Source organism: Lepisosteus platostomus, chromosome 12 (assembly GCF_059453375.1).
Source record: "Lepisosteus platostomus isolate fLepPlt1 chromosome 12, fLepPlt1.hap1, whole genome shotgun sequence".
Taxonomy (NCBI): domain Eukaryota; kingdom Metazoa; phylum Chordata; class Actinopteri; order Semionotiformes; family Lepisosteidae; genus Lepisosteus; species Lepisosteus platostomus.
The window spans coordinates 43,179,038-43,203,504 of record NC_142622.1 but is presented as its reverse complement, the minus strand read 5'-3'; the positions used below and the strand labels follow the sequence as shown (position 1 = coordinate 43,203,504).

At 42.5% G+C, this 24,467-nt stretch overlaps 1 protein-coding gene across 1 annotated transcript in view; it reads right to left on the bottom strand.

Moving 5' to 3' along the window:
- Nucleotides 1-24,467, bottom strand: part of stt3b (STT3 oligosaccharyltransferase complex catalytic subunit B) — a 61,360-nt gene that overhangs the window by 10,073 nt on the left and 26,820 nt on the right. Inside the window, exons 2-7 of the mRNA XM_088602090.1 lie at nt 14,487-14,595; nt 12,228-12,515; nt 6,987-7,052; nt 5,083-5,182; nt 1,635-1,733; nt 536-682 (exon numbers count right to left, since the gene is read on the bottom strand). Of these exons, the coding sequence (XP_088458216.1) occupies nt 536-682; nt 1,635-1,733; nt 5,083-5,182; nt 6,987-7,052; nt 12,228-12,515; nt 14,487-14,595 (809 nt within the window). The remainder of the gene's footprint in view (nt 1-535; nt 683-1,634; nt 1,734-5,082; nt 5,183-6,986; nt 7,053-12,227; nt 12,516-14,486; nt 14,596-24,467) is intronic.

Sequence of the window (24,467 nt, the reverse complement as noted above, 5' to 3'; positions counted from 1 at the left end):
CTCAAGTCGGAAAGCAAGTATTCAATCAGCCTGACAAAGACCAACTCTAGACTAACTTGCGACTATCATTCTGCAAAACTGGAGTTGCAGGCTTAAAAGATTTAACAGTTTTTTTTTTTTTAGACAATCTTCTATACAAATCAGGACATATCACACTGCTGCAGTTTACAATTGGTTTACTGAATATACACACGGGGTTTTCAATTCAGGCGAGCACGCTATCAAGTGTAAATCTGACATCACGGCAATATCAGGTTCTGCTCACTTCTTCCCTCAATTGTCTAGGTTTTCAAACTTTTTAGATTCAGGATAACAAACGCAGAACCCGGCAAGTAATTACTGAAAAGATTAAATAGCTCATATTACGGCATCCATTTACGCACGGTAAAAATCCTGACTGTAAGCTTTGCCAGGCCACCCTCACACTTTCACGAACAGAGACATTCCCCAACTAATGTCAACGACCGCTCACAAGGCCTTGTGAACAGACACTTCTCTCCCCCCCCACCGGGAACCGCGAGAGATGTAGACCTGCCTGTATACGTTAGATAAATGACAGTGAGGAACACCGCTCCAGCTGCCAGGGAAACCCCCAGGAAAAACAAGGTCTGGAACTCCTGCTTCGTGAGCCGGTCCTTCAGGTACTGTAGGAAGGCATAGGCTTGCAGCAGTGCAAAAACACCTGTGTGAGGAAACAGAGGAGGAGCACTGCATGAAGAAACAAAAGGTAGCAGTTTAAGAGTGGGACATGGCTGTCCTCTATGGGACAGAGGCCCACCATAACATACGTCTTGGCTCCCCCAATGAATATACGCTCACGCTGATGTACTGGAAATCTCTTAATTATATAAGCCAAAGGGGAAAATGTTTTTGAGGTGCCAAAACAGCAAGAGCTTCCTGCATGTAAAAACAAAAGCTGTCGAACACCACTTCCTTACTTCAAGCCTGACTGTTTAACGTGGTTACAGCCCACATAGATGAGCTCTACATTACATCAAAACAGGCGAGTCCATATGGGGAAAAAAAGGTTTTCCTAAAACACACAGGAATATGCTCTGTGCCTCAATAATTATTAGAGAGCTGTGAAAAACCCATTAACTGAGGTCCTCTTAAAGACATCTTCAGCCTTCCACGATCTTGGTCTAGATTTATAAATCGGTTGAAAAAGCATTAGCTGTGAATGCCTGTCACTAACTGTTACATTTCATTATGGCTGGAACCAGAGTGTCTTACAGGTAGGATCGTTCTATTCTTCCTTCATGCCTGGCTGAGCAGTTTGCTGACAGCGAAGCAGACTTTCATACAGCTGTGATCCGACTGCAGGGATTGTTATTCCTGAAGCGATGCCTGCCTCAAGAATAACATTTCTGCTTATTAGGACAGATGCTGTTTCACTACAAATTTTAAAACGCAAGTTGGCAGAGATTTTCCCAAGCACGCCGTACGATTTCAAGTCAAAATGGAAACGTTAATTAACGGGCTTAACGACAACAGGAAGAAAAAATGAATGATAAGCAGAGGGAGCACAGCTGTAGACTGCAATCACAGGTAAGGTGAATATTTAACTGGGTAAGCAGGCGTACTTCCAGAATGAAGCAAGGCTGAGGATTAATGATCGGTCTTATCACACACACCTGCTGCAGCCATGTGCTCACTCGTCCGTATAGGCTGGAACCCCACGAAGGGGATCTGCATGGACAGCACCAGCCCCACGATGTAGAAAGTGCTGTACGCTGTTCGGGCAAAGGAAAACAACCGTTTACAAGAAGCAATCGAACGGGAGCTGTATTGCCATATGTAACTGGTACATGTCCTGGTACAATGGCATCCTTACTGACAGAAAGTCTCTCAATTGTTAAAAAAAAGTGTAAAACACAAAGTGCAGACAATATACAAACAGGCAGCAGACAATGTACAAGTAAACAGCGCGAATGTAAACAAGGCAGACGTGTAAACAGTGACTGCAATAAATAAAATGACAATGAGGTAGATGGTGTAGGTGTGGTCCAGGGGCATGAAGGCCTGATCGAACCTAAACCAACAGCAAGTTAGGAATTTGTAGCTTATGGTTATTCTGATGCACACCAGCCCTACAGCTTTCCATAATCACTGGGTCACATAGGACCCACATTAATAAAACAGCAAATTATGCCAGACAATTAACACCACTCTCTCAGAGGAAAAGGTTCACAAGGTCCTACAACTACCCCTGACTCTCTTGCTCTTGCTACACTTTGTGCTGGTAACCCTGAGCACATTTTGAGCTTTGTACTGGCACACTGGACACACAAAATCACTCTTCCAGCGCTGGTGTAGATACTGTTCCCTTATGCATGCCACACAATGAAGAACAATGCGTCTCACTCGCAGGATGGGTAACGTGCGTTAACACATGATATCAAAAAAGTCCCCATGCCACCAAACGGGGTGGTGACAAACAGATTAGATAGTATTGCCTTAAAATGTCATTCTAGACTTATTCTGGACAAAAAAAGCAGCAAGAGACAAGTATCATCCTTCCGCATCCCGACACTGCATGGAGCTCTGTCTCAAAACAGGGTCAGGCGTGAGCGTGTCATAGGAACATGAAACTAGCGGCCATCCTGCTGAAGAAAGGTAATTTCATTTCGGCGGGCAGAAACATTATTCCAGGCTGACAAACCCAATGACACTTCGAGATTGGGGTTACAGGGTGTCGGACGCAGGTGGATATCTGCGGGCAGCCAGCAGGTTTCCATGTCTTCGAGCCTCTAATTGCATTGCTACGGGTGCCATCTTCTATTCAGCCGTGGAGAGTGCTGATGACAAATGAGCAGGAACGGGCAAGGTCACACCTGTGGGTCCGTCACCCCTCCCCAGACGCCAGCTTTGCCAATTCTTTTGACAGCTTTATAATAATATAACATCACTTTATTAACCCTTTACAATCTCTTGCATTAGGAATTATCTTTTCGCATACCCCAGCTTACTCTCCATGAGACGCACAGACAGGGAGAGAAGCCTGGGGTCAGAGCGCAGGGTCTGCCATTGTACGGCGCCCCTGGAGCAGTTGGGGTTCAGGGCCTTGCTCAGGGGCCCAACAGAGTAGGATTCCTCTGCCGGCTGCGGGATTTGAACCGGCAACCTTCCAGCCACAGGCGCAGATCCTGAGCCACAGAGCCACCACTCCGTTAAAACAACTTATTTGGGGTGTGTGCGTTTGGAATTGCAGCTACTGGCACAGACTGACCTCCAATGCCAACAGCCTTTATGAAACTATCTGTACACATCCACATCGGCATAAAACATTTGGGGACCATTAATAGCTTGGCACTCAATTATAAAAAGCTTGTTTTAAGGAATTCAAGGAAATACTTCAGAAAAACAGACAGTGCAAAAATAAAGCAGCCATAGGCAAGTCTGAACAAAAATACCATCGGGACACACGGTACACACAGGTTCTTCCTCGGATCACAAGACAAAAGAAGAACAGGCAGCACAAATGACAGAAAAACCATGCCTTCATTCCGTGGAGAGTATTTGGCTCAATCTACAGGCTTCATCTACATTCAAGAGCAACTAAGTGTCTCTCGTAGTTCAGAAATTTAACTCAAAATAAAAAAGGTGCATGCTTTAAAGGAGAATAAGAATAAGGTGTAAGTGTAAAATGACAATCTTTGAAATTTAAGAGCCGAGTCTTCACTATGCGCATTTTAATGAGATGTTCATGAAATCTGCCTGACAGCGGCACAGTATACTATGCAACTAAGGGTAAGTGCACTGCAGCTACTACAGTACATCTTGGTGGACAGAAATGCCCTGCATAACAGGCATTTTTTTCAGCGTGGTATAAGAAATTACAGCTACCAGCTCCACCTGCTGGCTGTGCCCGACAGTATTAACTATGAACTGCATTAACCATTCTGTACTTTTAACTACTGGCATTCACGGAACTGCGCTACCATTTAAAATACTTATCTATTACAAAACATTCTTACATAACGGGATATTCTTGTTACAAAGTCATTCCCCTTTATCAAAATGTGCATTCAAAGAGCTGAGCTTTTCACAATGACTAGGGTGAAAGACTGGGTATGGTAAGCTGCACATTTTGTTAACAACATAGAGATCTGTGCAAGTTTTCTGGTTTCACAGTTGAATAATAAGCATCTACTGGACCTCCATAGCTCAAGTGTCTATCACAGATGCAGACATTCAATCTATTACTGACATATTAGTCCCATTTATACAAGACCCTGAACCGACAGAGCAAAATCACTGTAGGTCAGGTCTTAAAGGAGCAAAAAAGCACAATGGTCAATTCAAAGATTTCTTTTTCACAGTGTAAAATTTACAAAATCACAAGCTAAAAACTAAGGACTTAATGTACACCCCCCCCACATTTTTATTAGAAGAAACTGGAAAGAAAGCTCCAATTAGCACCTGTCTGTGCAACTGTTCTAAATTGATTGCGGGTTTGTTCACAATTTATCAACTCATTGGGTGTTAAAAGCTGCTGTCAGAAGTAGGGGGCATCTAAACTGCATTCCTGCTGTAGACAAACTGTCTATTGGACAAATGAGACAGTGGACAAGATTTCTAATGTAAAGTATAATCAGAGCTTTGCGGTCTTTATTGAAAGGATGTTTTCAACTGAACTTAACTAGCAATGCTAAACCCTTAAAATTACGTCACTGTAACAAAACTGCAAGTTCCCCCAGTATCACACGGTATTTGACTTTCAGAAACGAGCCACCGGTGTTTTTACTTGCGAGAATGAAAGAACATTTAAAAGGCACGTTTGAATAACGTACTGAGGAAGAGTGGAAATGCACACGTGTACACCTTTTGCAGAACAGTGAGGAAAACAAGATGGCCATCATAACGCTAGAGAACTGTGTAAAATACACAACCACAGCGTCAATAATAGAAGCCCCTCAGCACTCTTTCCATTGATTTCATTCCTCATCTTCAGTATAAGCACATTTGCCTAAGTAAATGCCAAAACGCTCTTTCAGCACAAAACAGCTCACTAACAAGGCAGCTCTGCACAATAATGCTTCCTAAGATCCTCACGCGATAAAAAATAAAGTTTTAACTTACCTATATATACTCTTCGACTATATCTCTGCATTAGCAGCAAGACAAAGACATGCAGAGGTATCAGGTTGATGATGAATACATAGCCTCCCCAAGCAGAAACCTGACAAAGATATTCAAGATGAAAATCAGAAGAGGAAAGTTAAGGTACATGAGTCAGTTATCAGCAAAGTAAATTCCTTCACCTAAGCACCTATTTTTTTACATCGAGCAATAAGAGCTGTCAATTGAAGTTTCTGTGAGATGTTAAAAAAGAGTTTTGAAGAGGCCATGTGTAAAATCAATCCACCCAACATTTATCAGAAGGCTTGACCCCTGCAATTTCCTGGCCTTTCTGACAGACTGCAACCAATACAAGACACTGCTCCAGGGCACTAATCCATCATCCCACTGTCACAGCAGGGCACCAGTATGGGATTCTACCTCTCTCTCACACACAGGTCTAAAAATCTCACTGGTCTCCAGGCTGCCCCTGCCGGAGCAACAGAATACAGTTCTGAAAAGCATCCAATCTGAATGATCGCACGGCTTGGACCAGAAACATCAAAATTAGGAACACTCACTTTCCTGGTTTTAGCCTTTACTGTTTCCCTACTCATCTCACTCTTCCAGTCGGGCATAATCGTGTGCACCGACAACTAGACAAATCGAAACAACTGGTATATACATACACACACATTAAAACCTTCATAGGGCTTCAGAAGCATTTAAAAAAAAAAGATGACTAAAGAAAATAACCACACATAAGAAGCTGAAACGGTTACAAAATCTGAACAGGAATAGTGCATGGTTCCTGAATCCCTCGTCACTTCACTCCACAGGCGCTGGCCAGACAGCTAGGTTAGCCAATCACTTCATTCTCTCTTCACGCCTCTTATATTACCTAAAGGAATAAGTCAGCGCAGCGAGCCAGTCACCCTTGCTTACACCCAACTGCTGCGCGAAAGGGACACAGGCAGCATGAACACGCAGTTAAGAGAGAACACAAGAGAGTGCACAGCACTTCCTGCTCCAGCTAGCCAAGTGACAAGAGCTCACTGGGAATAAATACCTGCAGAAGGAAATATTCTTGAATAATTGCTTAGTCAATAGATACGTGTACATTTTAATTCCAGTGAGCTTCAGTCTTCAACATGCTGGACTTCCCCCTCACCCTCCCGAATTAGAAAATGGCTGTTCTGGCCGACTTGATTTCAAGCATTCAAATTTTACATTAGAAATGACGAAAAAAAGGAATGACAGAAAGAAAGCGCTTTGCAATATATTGACCCATAATATATTATGCCCAACATCCATTCAGCCATTTTCTAGCTGCCTCTTCCAACTGAGGGTGGCAGGGGGAGCCAGAGCTCACATAAGCAACTAAAGCATGGCGGGGTACGCCCTGGGCAGGACACCAGTCCATCGCAGGGCACACAGGCATGCTCACACCTAGGGGCAGTTTTCCCAGAAGCCAATTAACCTATAAGTATGGTTTTGGACTGCTGGACGAAACCCATATGAACACAGGGGGAACATTTAAACTCCACACAGAAAACACCCCCAGGAATTGAACCCAGAGCCCAAGCACTGTAAAGCATCAATACTATCAGATGCGCCACAGTGCAGCCCCCATTATGCTCAACATTTAGTGGCACAAAATGAACAAGCTACATTTTCTTTAAAAAAAAAAAAGCTGAATATCACATTGACTACTTTATAAGAAACCAAGGGGCCTCTTCACCTCAAGGTCTTGTCAATTGCTCAAACAGACGAAAATCAACATTTTACAATAAAGAGAAATCAAACTAAATGAAGTAGATGCGCAATTCTTCTGATGCAATGATCAAATCTTAATTTGTTAATAGTTACACATTATGATTTCACAAGAAAAGCAATGGATCATACCAAAGGTGTTGAAAACCTACCATGTAAAAGTAGGAGAGACAGCAGCCTATCGTCCAGAAAACTGATCCAGTTTTTACAGACTTTACCTGAGGGAGGGAGAGAGAGACCACATATAAGCAGGTGTAAATTGGTTAAATAAGGCACAGGTCATCTACACGTCAAAAACAAAAGCAAAGGCTAAGTGGACAAACTTAAAGGAAGCCATGAACAGGGTGATCTCAACTACAAATGCTGCTTTCAGTTCACAAAAAGCGAGAGTTGTGGAGGTTGAAATGGCAAGCACAGAAGTCTCCTGCTGGGGGTTTTGTACGTGTATTACACACACACTAGGTGTCCTCATTAAACATGTTCAGCAAAACAGCAGTGCTGCACTTTCAAAGAAAATACCACTACAGCCTTGGGTAAGTATGAACTTTTTTTTTTAATTCACCCTGGGATAGCAAAAACCTTCAACTTGTGAAGATTACTTTACTGGATTGAGGGAGAAAAAAAACAGACATTCAATTTTAAATTAGCAGCTGCATGCAATTCTGTGTGATTTTAGTGAACGTACAGTATAAAAATGTTTCAGCTTTGACAGACATCTCTCTCCTTTTGGCTAGAAAGCACCAGAGCTTCAACACGCTCTCTCTCCCCGGAGCTTTCATACACCCAGCTTGTCCAAAGTATTCAAAACCACACCGCAAGCCTTCCTGCTCCCCTGACAAACATGCGTGTGCAGTGCATGCATTACATAACGCATTTATGCATATAAGTCTGCAAGAGCAGAGGCCATTTCAAAAAGTAAGCAGCACACTATTCCTTCAATGGTAAGTGTGTAGTGCAGCCTCTCCTTAAATCCAATACGAACAGTGCAATTCACGTCAGAAGAACAAAGCAGGACAGGCTTCACATCAGCAAAGATGTAAACACTTCTTTGAATACGTGTAATTCAACTGCCAACTGGAGCCTCTATGCCAGTCTCTAGCCTAACGCCTCATGGGACGACATTTGCAGAGGATCTGCAGAAGAGAGCGTCAGGCTTCTCCGCATCGCTAGCTGCTCAGAACAGATCCCTGCTCCGAGTCAGAAGATAATGAAAAAACGTTAATGTGATAAAGTGCAAGAGCTGTTGAAGGATAACCGAGCTGTGGGAGGGGGTCCTGGTGGGGGTGATCCAGAGCCTATCCTGGAAGCACATGGCACGTGACAGATAAAACACTCATGACAGAAACCATCACAGGATACCGGGGCCCAGAAGGGACAAGACAACAGCCCTCATGGCCACTTCACCATCCTGCCAGCAAACGGGTACAATCCCAGAAACAGGAAAGACTGCTAATGAAATCATGCCGACATACAGCATTCCTTTGCCTACAAAAACATTTGAAAGGTTCCCAATCCCAGAGGGCCAGAAAGGGCCAAATTAGAACACTTCTCTGGCAGAGGTGCGCTCGACACAAAGCGGCGACCTGCTGATTAAATGTTAGCCTTGAGCAATTGAAGTCCCCCACTGCAGTGTAAAGCTGCTGAGCAATAAAAAGGGCGATCTCAAATTCAACTGAGGCATTTACATATGTAAAAAATGTGACGAACAGCGAGTGGAAAAGAAATATGAGCTCAATTTGGACCTGAGGGCCAAGGGGAAGGGGTTTTGTCTGATAAAGTGGAAGACCCATTAATAGAAAAAGAAAATACCCATGCAGGTACTTTTCTAGAACTAGTAAATTAATCGTAAATTAAGATGCCAGCATGCCAGAATTAGCTATTTTGGTCATGCAGTGCTTCCATTTAAATGTTGTGATTAGTAGCCATAGATCTGTCACCTTTATTACCTGGAAACTCTGACATTACAGTTTACCACCGAAGACATTTACAGGTTTGTCTTTACCACTGAACAGCTCTATCAGCAGTGATTTATTTAATAGGTTCTCACAATCAATAGCAACCATCTTAAAATGTCCAAGATTATTAAAGAGTGTTTACTTCACTGCTCTCCTCCTGGATGAAACTGCACACAGACAAACCCGGCTGTCCAGAGAAGACAGCAGGAATAATCAGAGACAGTTGTACTTCCAAGAACAAGTAATAGGTTTATTCCACGCTGAAAAGAGAAGAAAGAAAACAAACACCTGAAGAAGGCTCCATGGCCGAAATGTTGCGTTTTCTTTCTTCTCTTTTCAGCATGGAATAAACCTGTTACGTGTTCCTTTGCAGCCTATGCATGCTGACGGAGCTCCCCACCTGAACTACTACAGTTGTACTTTCATACAGTTATTGCATGAGGAATGAACAGGAGTAAACAAAAAATCTTCCACAGAATAAATCAATAACCAGAAGCAGAGCAGCTATCAATGTTGCTAGGAGGGTTTCAACTGGCAGCTCAGTACGTGATCTACCGTCAGAGGGGAGACGGAGACGAGCCTCTCGCATAACAATGATCCTGTTCTAAACCTAAAAGGTTTTGCCAATTGTTACTGCACTGACGAAAGCGTCGCCAATGGGAACGTTAGTTCTTATCTTCTTATGGGCAACATGATTTCAATCCGTTGTGCCAATAAAGCTCTTTGAATCTGCATTCCGGGGATCAAAGAGATGAGCCAAACGATATACCCAGCATGCCTCCGGGAGACGGAGTGGAAAGGTCACCTGGAGAAAACCCTATTTCTCGTGAGAATAAGCATTTAGCGTTTAGAAGAAGAGGGGATGTGAAGTACCATCCAGCAGCAGCCATTTTACTGCATTTTTACTGGCCACTTTTAAGGTGCCTCTTCGTGTAACTGGCTGGCCCTGAGCTGTCCAAAACACTACCAGCTCCAGGTGGCCTGTACGCTAAAGACAGAATAACCCTTGAGTGACCTCGAGTAAGCATCAACAGGCAACCCTCCCAAAGCAGCTAAACACTCAAATTAGACTCAGGAACTGAGGACACTCAGAGACGACTGTGATCAGTATTTCTCCATGTCAACAATCAACAGCAAATCCTGCTACAGGCTTAAAAGTAGTTGGCCGATTCCATTTCCACTCTTGCACTGTTGCTGATAATGTTCCGTCATCTCCAGCTTTGCTCACTACTGTGCCCTGCGAGAACATTTTCAAAAGCTTCTGCTACATGTCGAAAGCGCTCTGGTCTTTTTCAGAACATCGGCTCCTCATTCAGAGGAATATGAGAAAAGCTCCCAACACGAGGTGGTCAACAGGTCCATCTGTCCCCTTTGGAGACTCTTGCCTGCTGCTGCTGTTCCCTCGTGTTCCCTCTTGCTCACAGGGGCATTCGGAGTTAGATAATACAGCTTACTTGGCAACAGCGCTGCTAGTTTCTGCGTTCCAAAAGACCAAGGCTACCTCACACCACGACATCCGCCCAGCCAGGTCTCTTACAGCTTTCAGCTTCAGATCTTTCAGCTGCACTGTAATGCTTAACTGGACTTATGTATTACTTTGCGGTGGTTTGAGTTCTGCTTTATAAATAAAGTAACTGCTATAAGAGCCTGTGGAATAGGTTCGATTTTCAAAACGCTGCAGTTTGTATGGTGAGGGATAGTTTGAATGCCAAGAAGCAAATATAAGTCTGAGGGTGTTTACACACAGCTGGGACACGACTTCAACTCAGAACCTGTGGATTTACTACCTTTCCAAAAAACCCCAGAGATGGAAAGGAATTGCTCAAGTTACAATTAATCCAGGTCACGGGCAGTTCATGGTTTCTGATAAGAGACTGTCAAAACTGATGGTTTCTGAGGGAAAAATGAAACAAATTTAAATGTCTTAGTCAGCCAGTTACTAGACGGAGAACAAGTAATTTCATCAAACCCGACAAAGCTGGCATATAGTCAATATTATGCTCTTTGGGAAGTTTTTAAAACGTTCTTCGCACTGGGGAAGGCCCCAATTAGAGACAAAAGCTTTAAATCAGTCTGCACTGACAGCTGAAGCTCCACTCAAAGCAACACTGCAGATTTCCACTAAAGGCGACTTAAGACATTTCTGGTTTCACAAGGTTCTTAAATACCGGTTTAATTACAATTCACAGGAGCTTAAGGCTCTTTTGAAAATTGAAAACAAATAAAAAACACTAAAATCCCTTTTAATGTTCTCCAGCTGAGCAAATCCCTGGACTCAGCTGGAACCGACTGTCATTTTTCTGTTAGCAAAAACACAATCACCACATCAAGCTACTTATCTCATGTCTAACAAAAGAAATCCACCTCAGAATCAGAAATTAAGCTGATAGGGTACAAACATTCAAAGATTGTCAAGATTCCTTTTATATCTTAAACTTGCACTCAACAAAATGGAAGTGCATAACGCTAAACATCCAAACCTTGGATCCATTTTGAAATTCCCCATTTTAAACGCCAGGCTATGCAAGCACTGAACTTTCGAATGACTAAAAATGCAACATATTTAATTAACTTTTGACAAGCTTTAAAGAATTTCGCACTCTGCGAAACCTGAATACATTGTAAAACCTTACAGGACCCTATGTGGTGTTGAATCGCATGGTTTTGTATTAAAGGAGGAAATTAATTAATAAAAATGGGTCTTTAAAGTTACATGTGCAAGACATTTTCTAATTATGAGACCGCTGTACTTAACATATGAAAAAAATCATAACTTGTGAATGAGCCAGGCCTATGCTTCACTTAAATGTCACTAGTACAAAAGGTAAAAAAATCTTGTTGTATTTAACAAAATTAAAATAAAAGGCCTGTAGTGTTCTCAACAAGGGGAATAACAGATTACAGCTTTAAGTGGCCGATCATTCCAGTCCTCCTTCCTACATCCCTAGCCCCCTGCTGTTTCTCAACCACATATCAGGTGTAACAGATGCTAGCAGAAACACTTGAGGCAGATATGTACCTCCTAGTTATCTACTGATTCTAAAGGCCGATAGTTTTGCAGCTTCAAAATAGATCATTTGATTTTCACTTCTCTGCCGGAGGCTTCCGATTTTATCACGCACAAATAAAGCACGAACTGCACAAGAAAGCCAGCTAAACCAGCGCTTCTTTGCGTCTTAAAACATCTGAGCGCCAGGTCAACCGCAACTCATTTCTCTAGCAGCACTGAGGTCACCTTTTAGAGAAGCGCCTGAAAAACACATTCAAGAGCTTGATGGGTACTTTTCCCCTCCATTATCCTCAAATCGGACATGCAAACCTTTACAGATTTTCTCTAAGTGGGAACAACCCGTGTTTTCAAGTCAGACGAATACATTTTCAAGTTGGCCTCCAGCAGCAGGGAGAACAAAAAGGGCAGAGACCGGGCTGCTGACTCACCCAAAGGTAGTACGTGAACTGGAGCGCAAAAATAGCGATGCCCTCGTTGTCGAAGGACCCCGCCACGGAGCGGGAGATGTAGCCTGGGACAATGGCGATGAAGCAGGCCGCCAGGAGCCCTGCGCCCTGGTTCCAGAGCTCTCTGGTGAGCAGGAAGGTGGAGATGGAGGTCAGGCCGCTGAAGACGGGCGCCAGGAAGACGCACACGTCCCGGATGTGGACCGTGATGTGCAGGAGGTTTAACACGTAATGGATGAGGCCCGCGGTGACCATCAAACCAGGATAGACCTGCAGAGACCAGGAACACCGGATCAAACAAGCACAGAGCTCCCACATCCCCCTCACCATCATTTAAATCATTCAGACACGGCAGAAAGCCACTCAGATATTCACTAAACTCAAGACACTGAGTTGAGGCTCAGTCAGTATAACCCAGATGACAAACAGGAAATGAGCCGCACTGTAGAACGACTCTAAAAAGATGAATTTCAAAATATTTTTTTAAAGATGTCGAGTCTCTTAAAACCATTCTTCATTCAGGTTAGATTCCTGATATCCATATTTGGGGGGGGAACAAAACATTAACGGGTTTAAATTTGAAGAATATTACGCAGCACCTTTCATGCCACAGTACTTGCATTCAGTTTTCAGAAAATGACTACAGACTGCTCGCAGGATCCTGACCAAATTAATCAGTGAGAGCATGGAACAGAGGTTTGAAGTCGCACAGATAGAATAACCCCTGAACGTTCACTATTTCTTTGCCTGACCCACAAGCCGTGTGTAAGGAGATCGTCATCAAGGTAAGGAATACTGCTGCCAACACGATCAGTTTACACACTGCTTTAATGAATGATGATGTGACTGAATGGATTCAGAACAGCACAGGCTGTTTCAGTCCTCAGAAACGCCTGACAGTGCATCTTCTGCAGTGCAGCAGGAGGCTGCAAGTAGTCTTTTCTAGTGTTCACATCTCAGTAGGGAAGGCAATGATAGTAGATTTTGCCTTCCTCATCACCAGCCTACCCCATTTCTTTCATTTCAGCTCATGCAAACTTCTAAGGGAAGTCATGAATTTCCTCTCAGCGGGAGTAATTGAATTGGGGGGGGGAAAGCACTTGCAGATTGCGTCTTTCGGAAATCTGAATTTCGACTCCCTTTTGAGTTTTTCCAATAATCTGAGCATGGATCACGGAAACTTCCAACCGCTGAAACCTCTACATTACTTGCATGATTTCTGTCTACAGTAAAGCATCAGATTTATGAATCTGGCTGTCGAGAGACCCAAGCAAAGCTACTGCAATTAAGCACCGTAATTTTTATGACAAATTCTGTCTTGCAAAATGAAATGTTTTATTTGCCTACTTCTGTGTAGAACTACCTTCCTTAAAAGGCATATAACACTGCTTTTCTCTATTGTAGGAGAGCGAGACTTCTGTAAAATACCGTGACTTGGGCTCCAGTACTAGTGAGGTAAATGCAGTTTTCATGTTTCAGGTTTCAAACACACCTTTGACATTAGCCTCCCAGGTCAGATTTTGTTATGCTTTCAATACATCCATCTCGTGTTCCTTAGATATTTTATTTAAATCTTGTGCTTCCCTTTTCGCTCTTTAACAAAATATACTGGCATTACCTCCTAATGACTTAGAAACAATAATTGCCCTTTTGTTTCACTTTGTCAACTTTGAGAATTAAGAAGCTCGTTGCATTGGGCAGAAACTGTGACCCGACACATTACAGGTGGTCCCCAGTTATACATCAAAGTTAGGGACCAGAAAGTCACGAAGTGTAGCAGAACTGTGTATAAAAGGGATTTTTCCCCCTTAACAACAATGTAAATATGGAGGTTTGGGGCTGTAAGAGTGTAAATATTGCCACCTTAAATTGAGAGGTGTTTCCCCATAAAAATTGACAGAATAAAGTTGGATTCGGGACCATAAATTAGTGTATTTTACTTGCAGTCAAAGAAAGTAAGGTATCACACCTCGATCCACTGCTTAGATCGGTGAAGCAGTGCTGTGATGTAGTAGATTATGTATATTCATAAGCTAAGCCATGCATAACACTGCCTACAAGAAGAACAATTAATTCTTAGACTTTGCACTTTGCTCTATTTTTTCCATTTACTCGATTTATCAATCGATTCATATCGGGGACCGCCTGGCTCTGTGGGATGGTCTGAAAAGCTCAGCATCTTTACCAGGCATGCTGAATGTTAGGTACTTTCACAGGCGAAAGGTCACAGCCTATACTTACTGTTCCCCCCACTATCCGGCCAAGGGGGTACCAAGCGCGCTCATCAAACCAGTTCAGGAACTCATAAAACCCATTTGTTGTGAGGTGATGAGTTGATCTGTAGTTGAACCTGCAAGAAACAGAAAGCAAATGAAACAAATGCCAAGGCAAAGCCGACCCAGTCTGGCCATTAACACTCCCTGGGTTACTAAAACCCTGAATAGACACCTCCTCTTCAAACCGACCCTAGAGCAATGAAGACTTCCAGGAAAAATACAGCACAATCAAAAATGACCTAGGTCTGATACATTTCTTCGGGGGCAAAAAGACGGTTATGGCGAAGAATAAAAGACTGTACACTGTTATGGAAAATGTCACAGGAAACAGAGAATGTATTAAAAGTACTTAAATGTTAAGCACCATTCGGCAAAGCCATGTTTATTACAGACAAGGAGGTTTCTGAATGTAGCATTCATGACCAACTTTCAAACCAATACAGAGAAAGGGGATGGAGTTTTATAGAATCTAAGGCTTCACCCTATCACAGTAATTGTACAGAAAAAGCATTGCTTCCAGGTTTCCTGCCTGAAAAAGAAGCCAGTGAGAAACGTAAAATTAACATCTTGAAAATATCGAATTCAGGACCAAATCAGCTTTATAACCTTGAACTAAACAGAAGGCCTCTAACTATTACATACAGCAGTACCAAAGCTAGCTTATTAAGTCAGTCCTCTCCTTCCCCTTGATCTGCAGCTAGAAATTAAGCCTAGATACAGTTTGCAATAACTTCCTTTCTTTAAAACATTCAAAGCATAAAAAACATCAATGAAGACAAATCACTTTGAGTTTCTCAACCCACACAGTCATTTCAATTAATAAGACCACATCAATGTCTTTCAGAAAATTACTTGAGGATGTTATGCACTGAAACCAGATGACATCTCTGCTGATTCATGTTGGGTCAAAGAGAAGAGAAAGGGTCTGGACACCAAATAAAACTCAAAGTAGTACTATCCACCGCAGAACTCCCAAGCTCCACTATACCACTGCAAACAGGAGTACCTTAAACCAAGGAATGGCAGCTATTGGTTTGTAATATTGAGCAAAGAAACTACGAGAAGCTTGATTTTGGGATTTTTACATTGCATTGTGATCTAGCTAGACGTTATAACAGCCTCTCCTGTACAATCAACAGGCATTTCCTCTTAAGACTAAGACTTTGAAAATGAATGTATTGTATAAAGACTGCAAGCACTTTTCGAAGGCATCCCTAGACTCTTACTTTCAGTAAACTAATGGGAACCACAAATAGCTAACAAGTTATAAACTGAAAGCATGTTTGCGCGGGAGCGTTTTGCAGTCTGAGAAAGATGGTTGCATTAAGGAAATGAAATTGTGCAAGTATACCAAGAGGGAAAACAAATTACTACAACTTGGAAAGAAATGCTTCCGTCGCAAAATGAATGAGAAAATAAGAATATAGTTGAATTTTTCAAATTGAATGTGTTTAGCCTTGTCACTCTACCAAGTCTGGTATTAATTAGGCAAAAAGTCCTTGAACTGGACCAGACTGCACAAGAGGTCACTTCTCTCCAAGAAGCTGACAGGACCTACAACGGGCAAGGTGCGAATCCGAAGCACCGCTGGCGATTCATGAAGTCTGACAAGTTTTTAGGCAACTGGATTTGTGGCTGTCATGACAGAGGCAGTTAAAGATGAGAGGAAAAAAAGGGTAACCACACTCAGAAATCTTGGTATGCGCTGGGAAGGCAGAATGTCACACATTAAAGGCATGCTCTTCCGAGAGAGATGAATGATGTTGGGAGTTCAGTTTATAAAACTGTGTACTGTTACAGGCCGTTATCGATAGAGAAAAATAATCTGGAGGCAATCTTGGTTTACACAAGAGCCACCTTCACATACATTCATCCTGGTATAACAGCTGACATTTCTTCCTTGACTGCAGGCGGGCAGACTAAAGGCGACGCACGGCGACTGACGAAGGCTGCCAGATCTCACTCGAATCGGCGGAGAGTTCCAAGGGCGTGTCAGGCTGCTGTCTTTGTTACATTCCTGCAGGAACCTTACTCCTAGGTCCTTGATTTCTGGGCACCCGTGGCACACGAGCTAACCTTTAGAATAAAACGTAACCGGCGCATTCCAACACACCTAAGAAAACACAGCCCTTTCGGAGCTCGAGGAAGCAAAAAGATCAGTCATCAGAAGGCATCGTCTCAGACGTTTAGACACAGGGCAGTTAAGGCCAAATCGGAGTGTTCTTCAGTAGAGTGCTGCTATGGCAATCTTCCCCCTTAATGTTTAAATGACTCTCTCTCCCAGCTCAGCTCTCCAGATGGGCCGACAGGCAAGGGCACCGGAGAGCAGCTCCAGCACAACAACGAATACACTCGGCTGTCTGAAACCCGACAGTCAAGCCCTGTTCCTTCACAGCTAAAATGCATTTTTTCAGCTAACGTCTCCTGCTCCACTACCACATCCTGTTTAGTCAAAATATGCCTGCAGGATGCCTAGAGATAACATAAGAATACTGCAGCAAGATCAAGATGAGGGGGCATCATTGGCAGATTATGGCTGTTCCTCTTGAGATGGTGTCTAGGCCTTTTTTTCATTTTTCCAGTCAAGTAAAAACTTTACAATATTCTGTCAAATCCTCATTATTGTCCTTTAAAAGGACTCGCAGTCAACGGATCTGGAAAAATATACTGAAAGACATTAAAAATGCAGCAAATAAGTGCCAAGAGCATTTTGCAGTGTTTCTTACGCCTATCCATGTAGGCTTTAGAACAAATCCTATCTGGATGAATATGAAAGTGTATATTACATGATAGCTAAGCTATATAAACGCGCCCTTTGAAGACAGAGCAACTATTAATCATCATTTGCACAAAATCTGCCAAACGATCAAGGCACTGCCCTTCAAGTGCGATGTTTACACGCCGAAACCCGCATTATGCCATTGAAAAGTGGAAAAACCCAACAAAAGAAAATCGATGGTCAAAATCTTTTACTCAAACTTATTTTGAATTCTAAGCAGGTTTCCAGTAGCAGCAGCATCCGACTGCTGTAGCTTATTGAAGTGTTTCAAAAACACTCCTGGTACCAGGTGTTTTAAGACAAGCACCCGTCTTAAAGAAATTGCAGCTTGCAGTAAAATTAGCCCAAGTGTCCCCCCCCCTCACTAAGACCATAAGGATGGGAGAATCACACAAGGGCAACGAGACCATGGACATTAAAAATCAAGACGACCACAGCAGCCGGATCTGGCACTGCCATTCCCAAACGCTGCTTTGTAATCCGTGAGAAATGCCAAACAGATCAGATAAAAGGACAGAAACTGGAACAGAAAACGACAGAAAAGCAAACCTGACAGTGTTGCTTCAAAACAAAATCTAATTTGAAGCATCACGAGGTTGCTGAATCAAACTCACTGCTACAAGGCTGTTTGTCATTAAAAAGAATCGGGTGTTTGATTTAAACCATCATCACAGCACCCTACTAGCAGCAGATACCATCCCTTGAAATGATCCATTATAACGTATTTTTCTTTGCAATCCCAGCAACCCTTTGCCCTGAACACAAAAACACTCTCAATATGTTGTTTCTGAAATATTTGAAACATTTAATAAAAATCAGTTATTTGCACAGCTTAATAAAGTAAAAAAAAAAAAACTCATTTTTTCTCTACAACTTGTAGGAGCACAGCGACTATTGTTTTTTCGATGCAACCTAAGCAATGGTTTTTAAATACACTTTCTAAATTTAAGCCACATGACAGAAACAGTGGCTGTAGGGTGTTGAGCTCTGGGGAGGATAATCACATCAGGAGATATTTTGGACCCAAGGTGTTGTGGAATGTGTCTCATGAAGAAGGCATCGTCGGGACAGGTGAAACAAAACCGATTTTGCAGAAAAAAGGGAATTTGGCTTCACGGATGTGTACCATTAAAAACAACAGCCCCTATGGCAGTTTCAGAGAAACGAGGAGCACAGATTTCACGTTTTAACCAGGAGGAGTACGAGTGACACTTTATGTTGTTAACCACTATCGAATTGAAAATGTAACCAAGAGGAAAGTCAGGTTTTTTTTAACCTAGAACAGTAATGCCATACTAGAGCAAATATTTAAATCCTTTTTAACATATACACAACAGACAAGGCCATATGGTTCAAAGTGTCTGTGTATGGATGTACTCTGCCTCGAACCGCAACACAAGCATTCCAAAACCAGTGGCATTCACAATGATTAAATCTAGCCTGAAAGGTAAGTCTATGCAATGAATTTTCCAACCAGTTTAACTCTCACAATAATGCCTATTTTGTTTGTTGCTTCCCCCACCCCACCATGGCAAGTCTTTTATTTCTTAATCTTATAATAGCCCAAGTCTACCTTTTACACTTGGAAGAACACTATGCCTCTGTGCACTTCAACTGAATACGGCCGTCATAAAAAAACCTGGTTATGCCAAGATGCCTTTGTTAATCAAGTTCAGCTTTGTCAAAGCAAATACATTTTCTACGGCTTTTACATTTAGTTAAAAAAATGCCACTAACCACGATGAAGGAAATGAACAGAAAAAAGGTAAGTGACTGTTACAGTAATTACAGAAAAAGCAGTGTGCATTGTGGTTTTTCCAGTGCCGCTGACACCCCCTTTTGTGAGCATCTGACTGAAGGAAAGGGTGGGAGTGCAGGAGAATGGAACTATGAAGCCTGGTCTTGAAGAGAAAAGGCTCTACTCCACCGGAGTGCTCCATGGAGAAACTAAAAGCCTGATTTGGGAAGAGGAATAATGTGATGTGAAGTCAGTCTAAAGCTACTGGTTAAATTACTGTACCAACTTGCTGAAATTATGTGTAGTGCTTTTCAAGAGAGACGAGCTACACAAATTGCATTCCCAATGGATGAATTCACCACCTGCTCTAATCTTTGACAGTGCAATAAAGGAGGGCCTACTGGCATCTGCAAAAGAGTGCGAGGAGGCCGAATGAAGTGTCACGGACATGAGGATTCCAAAAGGCTACATCAAAACGTGTGGAGAGAAATGATTTTCGCGTTTGCTACGTGTGCATAGGCAGTTTATATCGATGTATGATTTCGTCTACAAGCAGGCAAAAAGACCAAATGTGGCATCGGGCTAGCTGGATTTTATTTAGATTTTGCAGATCATTGCAATCTTTTTCAAAAAGTAATTTTCACGTCTTGCATAATAATCTGGCAACATCAGCAAACAAAAGATGTAGCTTTGACCGTGGCACACCTGCTTGCAGAGGTGCATCAAACTATAGACCAATGTCTCCAAAAACTGTGGTCACTAGACTTGCTAAACATACACAGGAGCAAAGGACAAATAAGGCAGAAGTGTGCATAACTGCAACAATGGGATGATGTCATTTCCAGCCCCAGTTCTGAAAGAAAAAAAAAGCATAAGGCAACCCCCCCAAATTTTTTTTTTTAAATGAAGGCAAGGAAATGAAAAGCTGTCTAACCTCACCAACACAGCAGTGTTAGATCTCAACCTAACAACAAAGTCATCGAATAACAGGTTGACCTCATACACAGAGCAGAAAATTCAGTTAAAGCAAGAAAAAAAAGTAGAAGTAATATTGAGAGGTCATCTTTTTATTAAAAAAAAGGAGGAACATTGGAAAAACAGGTGGGTGCACTGTTTAATCCTTCATGTGCACCCGTGTACCCAAATACCTCGTGCTTGTTGGGGTTTAGGACACTCAGCCCTCAGGGCTCGGGGTGCACCAACGCCTTGCCTGCCCACCCAATGCTCACTGACGGGACTGAACTGCAGGAAGAGTGGCACCAGGGCTGGCAGTGTGGGCTGATCACACAGCAAAATGGGATTGACTAAAAATCACGTCAATGCCGGTCAGCAATTCGGTCATCTCCGGCATGTTTCAGGCCATTGAGATGCACTTCATCCTTTTGAATTGCATTTTCAACCTCGTATAGAAGATTAAAAAGAGATCTGAGCTTTCAGGCTCGTATTTATTTGTATATCTGGCTCGCTCTCCCAGCTTTAGTACAACTCGGGTTACACGCACTTGATTTGCGGTTACATATCAAACTGGGATGGAGTCCCCAACCTCTGTACCATCATAATTCCATGTCTGCACACTTAAACTGGAACAGAAAAGGAATGGCTGAAGGCCAATGTCATCCCAAATAATCTACCGAGATTCCCCGAAAGCCTGCAGTGGTGTTTATCGCTACTGATCTCCCTCAATACCGCCCACCTCTTCAAGTGTCAGCACCCCCGAGTTTCAGGACTCCGTATTGATCAGGTATTTCTGGAACTAAGTGGTTGTATGTATGTTGTAGCATTTTGAATTTTTCTGAGGCTCAAGATTGCCAGCTCCCTCCTGGCACGTCCGGCTGCTTCCCATTTTGTCAGGTTTGCACGACGCACACTGCGGCCGCTTTTGAAACGGCTTTGCACTGAGAACATGCAAACGGTCCCTGGATGCAGCTGCTGCTTTGGGTTTGTCTTGGTCGCCACCCATCTTTTCTGGCCTTGACGCTTAGGAAACAGTTGCAAAGACCAGAATATACCCGAAGTACATGCCAGTGAATTCCCGCACGAAGGATGGACGGTCAGTCCCACGTAGGCATGCAACATTCTGGGCAACAGCAACTGCCGTGTGCTTGGAGAGACTGCACAACCCTCATGCCACTCTCCGCCAAGCATGCCTGAGGGCCAGCAAGATCAACGTTAGGGTGCGAGGGAGAAGTTAACCCTGTGCTGTCTTCACAATCTATTATGCTCCAATAAAAGGCACAGTGCACAGGTATAAACCGTGCAGACCTTCAGCGGAAAGGGTCTCGGAAAAACACAAGTCTCTTCTTGATCGCGATGAACGGGTAAATGCAGTGAAAGAGCTTCCACCACGTCTCAAAAAAGTTTGTTTTTTTTTTAAACTGCATGATGGGCAACCCTTAAACAGTTTAATAAAGCATTCATTATAAACATAAAAGACCAAGACATTAAGACAAGGTGCATTCACCAGGACGGCATAGTCTGCATCTCACACCTAACAGAAGAGTAGAGCACTATAATAATTCCTCACGCATGGACTGGAACAGAGCCTGAAGGTGAAACTCTTGACCGCAAAAACCTCGGTACATGATGCCCTCAAAAAGCCACCCTGGTGCTATTCCCAACAGGTGTGCAGGTTCTGTGCTCTGTGCCGAAGAGGAGGCCACAATATTTAAGCATCTAAGCCATACATCAGCTGGCACTATTGTGAAGTCTCCCCCTTGAAGCAAACTGCTCGTGTTCTGTTCACTGCCTCAGTTTAAATACCTCAGTCTTTTTAATGAAAATCAATTTCACACTATGTAGAGATACAGGGCTTCTTATTTTTGTTTTTACGTAAGCAACAACCCAACCATGCAGCGAAATGGGGGAAAACAATGACTTATCGGCCAGTGTGGCCATTTCAGGCTCACTGCACATGACTGGATGAACAGGACTTGAATAGGCGTGTGGATTTGTCCCTGCTCTCCTGCAGAAGACAGGTTCATGTCTGTACATAAGAGTAATGGATTTAGCAGTTTTCACCAAGTCAGTGCCCGTGTTCATGCCCAGCCTCCAACACTGACTTGATGGTCTGATTCTCTGTACACTTTCCAAATTTTAATAAGTTAGAAAAAATAATACTGGAGGAAAACAAAACACTGCCCAGTGCTAATAATGGTTTTGCTACAGAGCCATTTTTTTACTGAAACACACTTAAATTTTACAGACTAATGGAATCAAAACCCATTAAACCTTTACCTATGGAAGCAAGAAGCCAACCATGTGTGCTCACCCAAGTCTGTCTTCAAGGCAAGATCAGACCACCTACAACACAGCGATGGACCAAACAGTGATCAAAGGGGCCTGGAAAGTTCTCTACTATATCCATTTTTAGCAAGCATGGAAATGCTATGGACAGAATAAGCAATCTGGTGTTATGGAAGTCGAGGATGTTAAAATACATGCTTTTTACTGGAAAGGCATTAAAAGACGTCGCTCTTAAGTAACAGTCTGGGAAACACGTAGGTGTCATGTGAATATGAATAGTGCACAGAATGTATTTTACACTGCCTTCATTTTTCCCGGTAATTCAATCACAGTAGGAAGCTCTTCTGCTGCATTATGTTATGTACATGGGCTTTTCACATTTCTTGTGCTGCATCTTTCTTTACCTTCACGACACCATTCTAAACACCTGCAGGAAATGTCTGAGTGCGGGGCTCACAAATCATGCAGCAACACAGCACAATAATGCTGATTTCTATTACAGGACTCCAAACCTTCTCTCTTTAGAGCGTGTGAAGTCTGTACAGTCTGTCAATATAAGAGCAAATAAACCCAGTGACGTTAGCCCACCCCAACGCTCGAGTCCTCGCCCACCATCCCCCACCTTGTGGCTTGTTAACCTTCAGCCCCGGGGTACCAGCTCGGTAGAATCCAGACGTCAGAAGACGGAGTGTAATAACCCTGTTAAGTGACGACTGCATACTCAACCCCTTTCTGACACTCGGTGCTTTTTCACACATGTGGTCGACCCTGGTTGTTTGTTCCAATTTCCATAACATTTTACCAGATGGGCTGAGAGCTGGCGAGAAGGAAATTAGTACAAGATGATGCAACAATAATCCCCATATGTCCTTTTAGGAACTGTGGAAGATATCGGTTTTCAGCACTCTTAGGTACTGCGATTAAACTCTTAAAGGACTACACAAAAGACAAGAGTCTAATGCCATTTCTAAACTGAAAATTGCAAAGCATTAAAAATGTTTAAAACACATGTTCACATAGTTTGGCTTGGATATTAAATTGATCAACAGGTACGTGTATGCAGACTCAAATTTAAGATTTACATAATTTCAACCAAAACTACATAATATATTTTTCAACATTTGTGTACTCCAACAACAAAAAGAAGTTTCTATGTATTCACCTTAAATAGGGAAGAATCTATACTGCATGCAATATAATTTTATATGTAGTATTAAAGGTTGATGTCTTAAACTTCCCATTTTAAGAGAATAATGGGTTAGATAAATATATAGAGACTATCTGCAACTACACAAACACATCCACTTTGAAGAATTATGAATTGAGCAGCTGACGATTGAGCATCGACATATATATGTTCACAGTTCTGCTGTGCGACTAACAGAAGTAAAGGGAAGAGTATAAACCCATTTTCCACAACAGAGACCCTCGTTAAAAAGTACACCTTTAATTAGAATAGGAACGTATCCAACTAAAAAGCAGCTTAGAATGCTGAAAACAAGCATTTTTGCACGTTGTGAGGGGACAAAATTAAACCAGCAGTCCTTGATGGGGACATGAAAAGATCTGTCCCAGCCTACTGGACCACTATTCCCTTTTGACATGGAACCATGAACCTGATGCCTCAACACTTCATTGTAAAGCATGAAGAAAAGCCATCAAATATTCTTAAAAAAAAGAAAACTCATCAGTATTAAAAACCCAGGGAAGAATTAAATACTGAGGAACAGGCAAAATGCAAAGTTTCTGAAGATGCCCAGATTCAAGGGATTAAAAAAAAATTCTGTAGAAAAAGGGATGAGGGTTTGTAATAAATACAAAATTCTGCCAAAGAAGGCACAATATGCCCTCTAAAATTGTTTTTCTGCTAATTCTCACAGGCACTCTTTAATACACCAGCCAGCTTTGCACTACTGTCCTCAGGAGCCAATTACTGCATCTTTATAGACTACTTACTAGAAAATTCAGCAATTCCAGAAGACTTCAAAGTCAGCAGACGGCATCATCAAATCAAGAGAAATGGAAAGCACTAGCTCTGCAACACAGATTGGATTAATCCGACCTAATATACACGGTCCCCTCAGTCTCCGACTTCCTGAAAGCAACACAATGCCAGAGCCTGCAGCAGGAAAATGTCTTTATGCCCTTTGGAGTAAAGTGAAGAACTATCAAAGTCAGATAAGCAG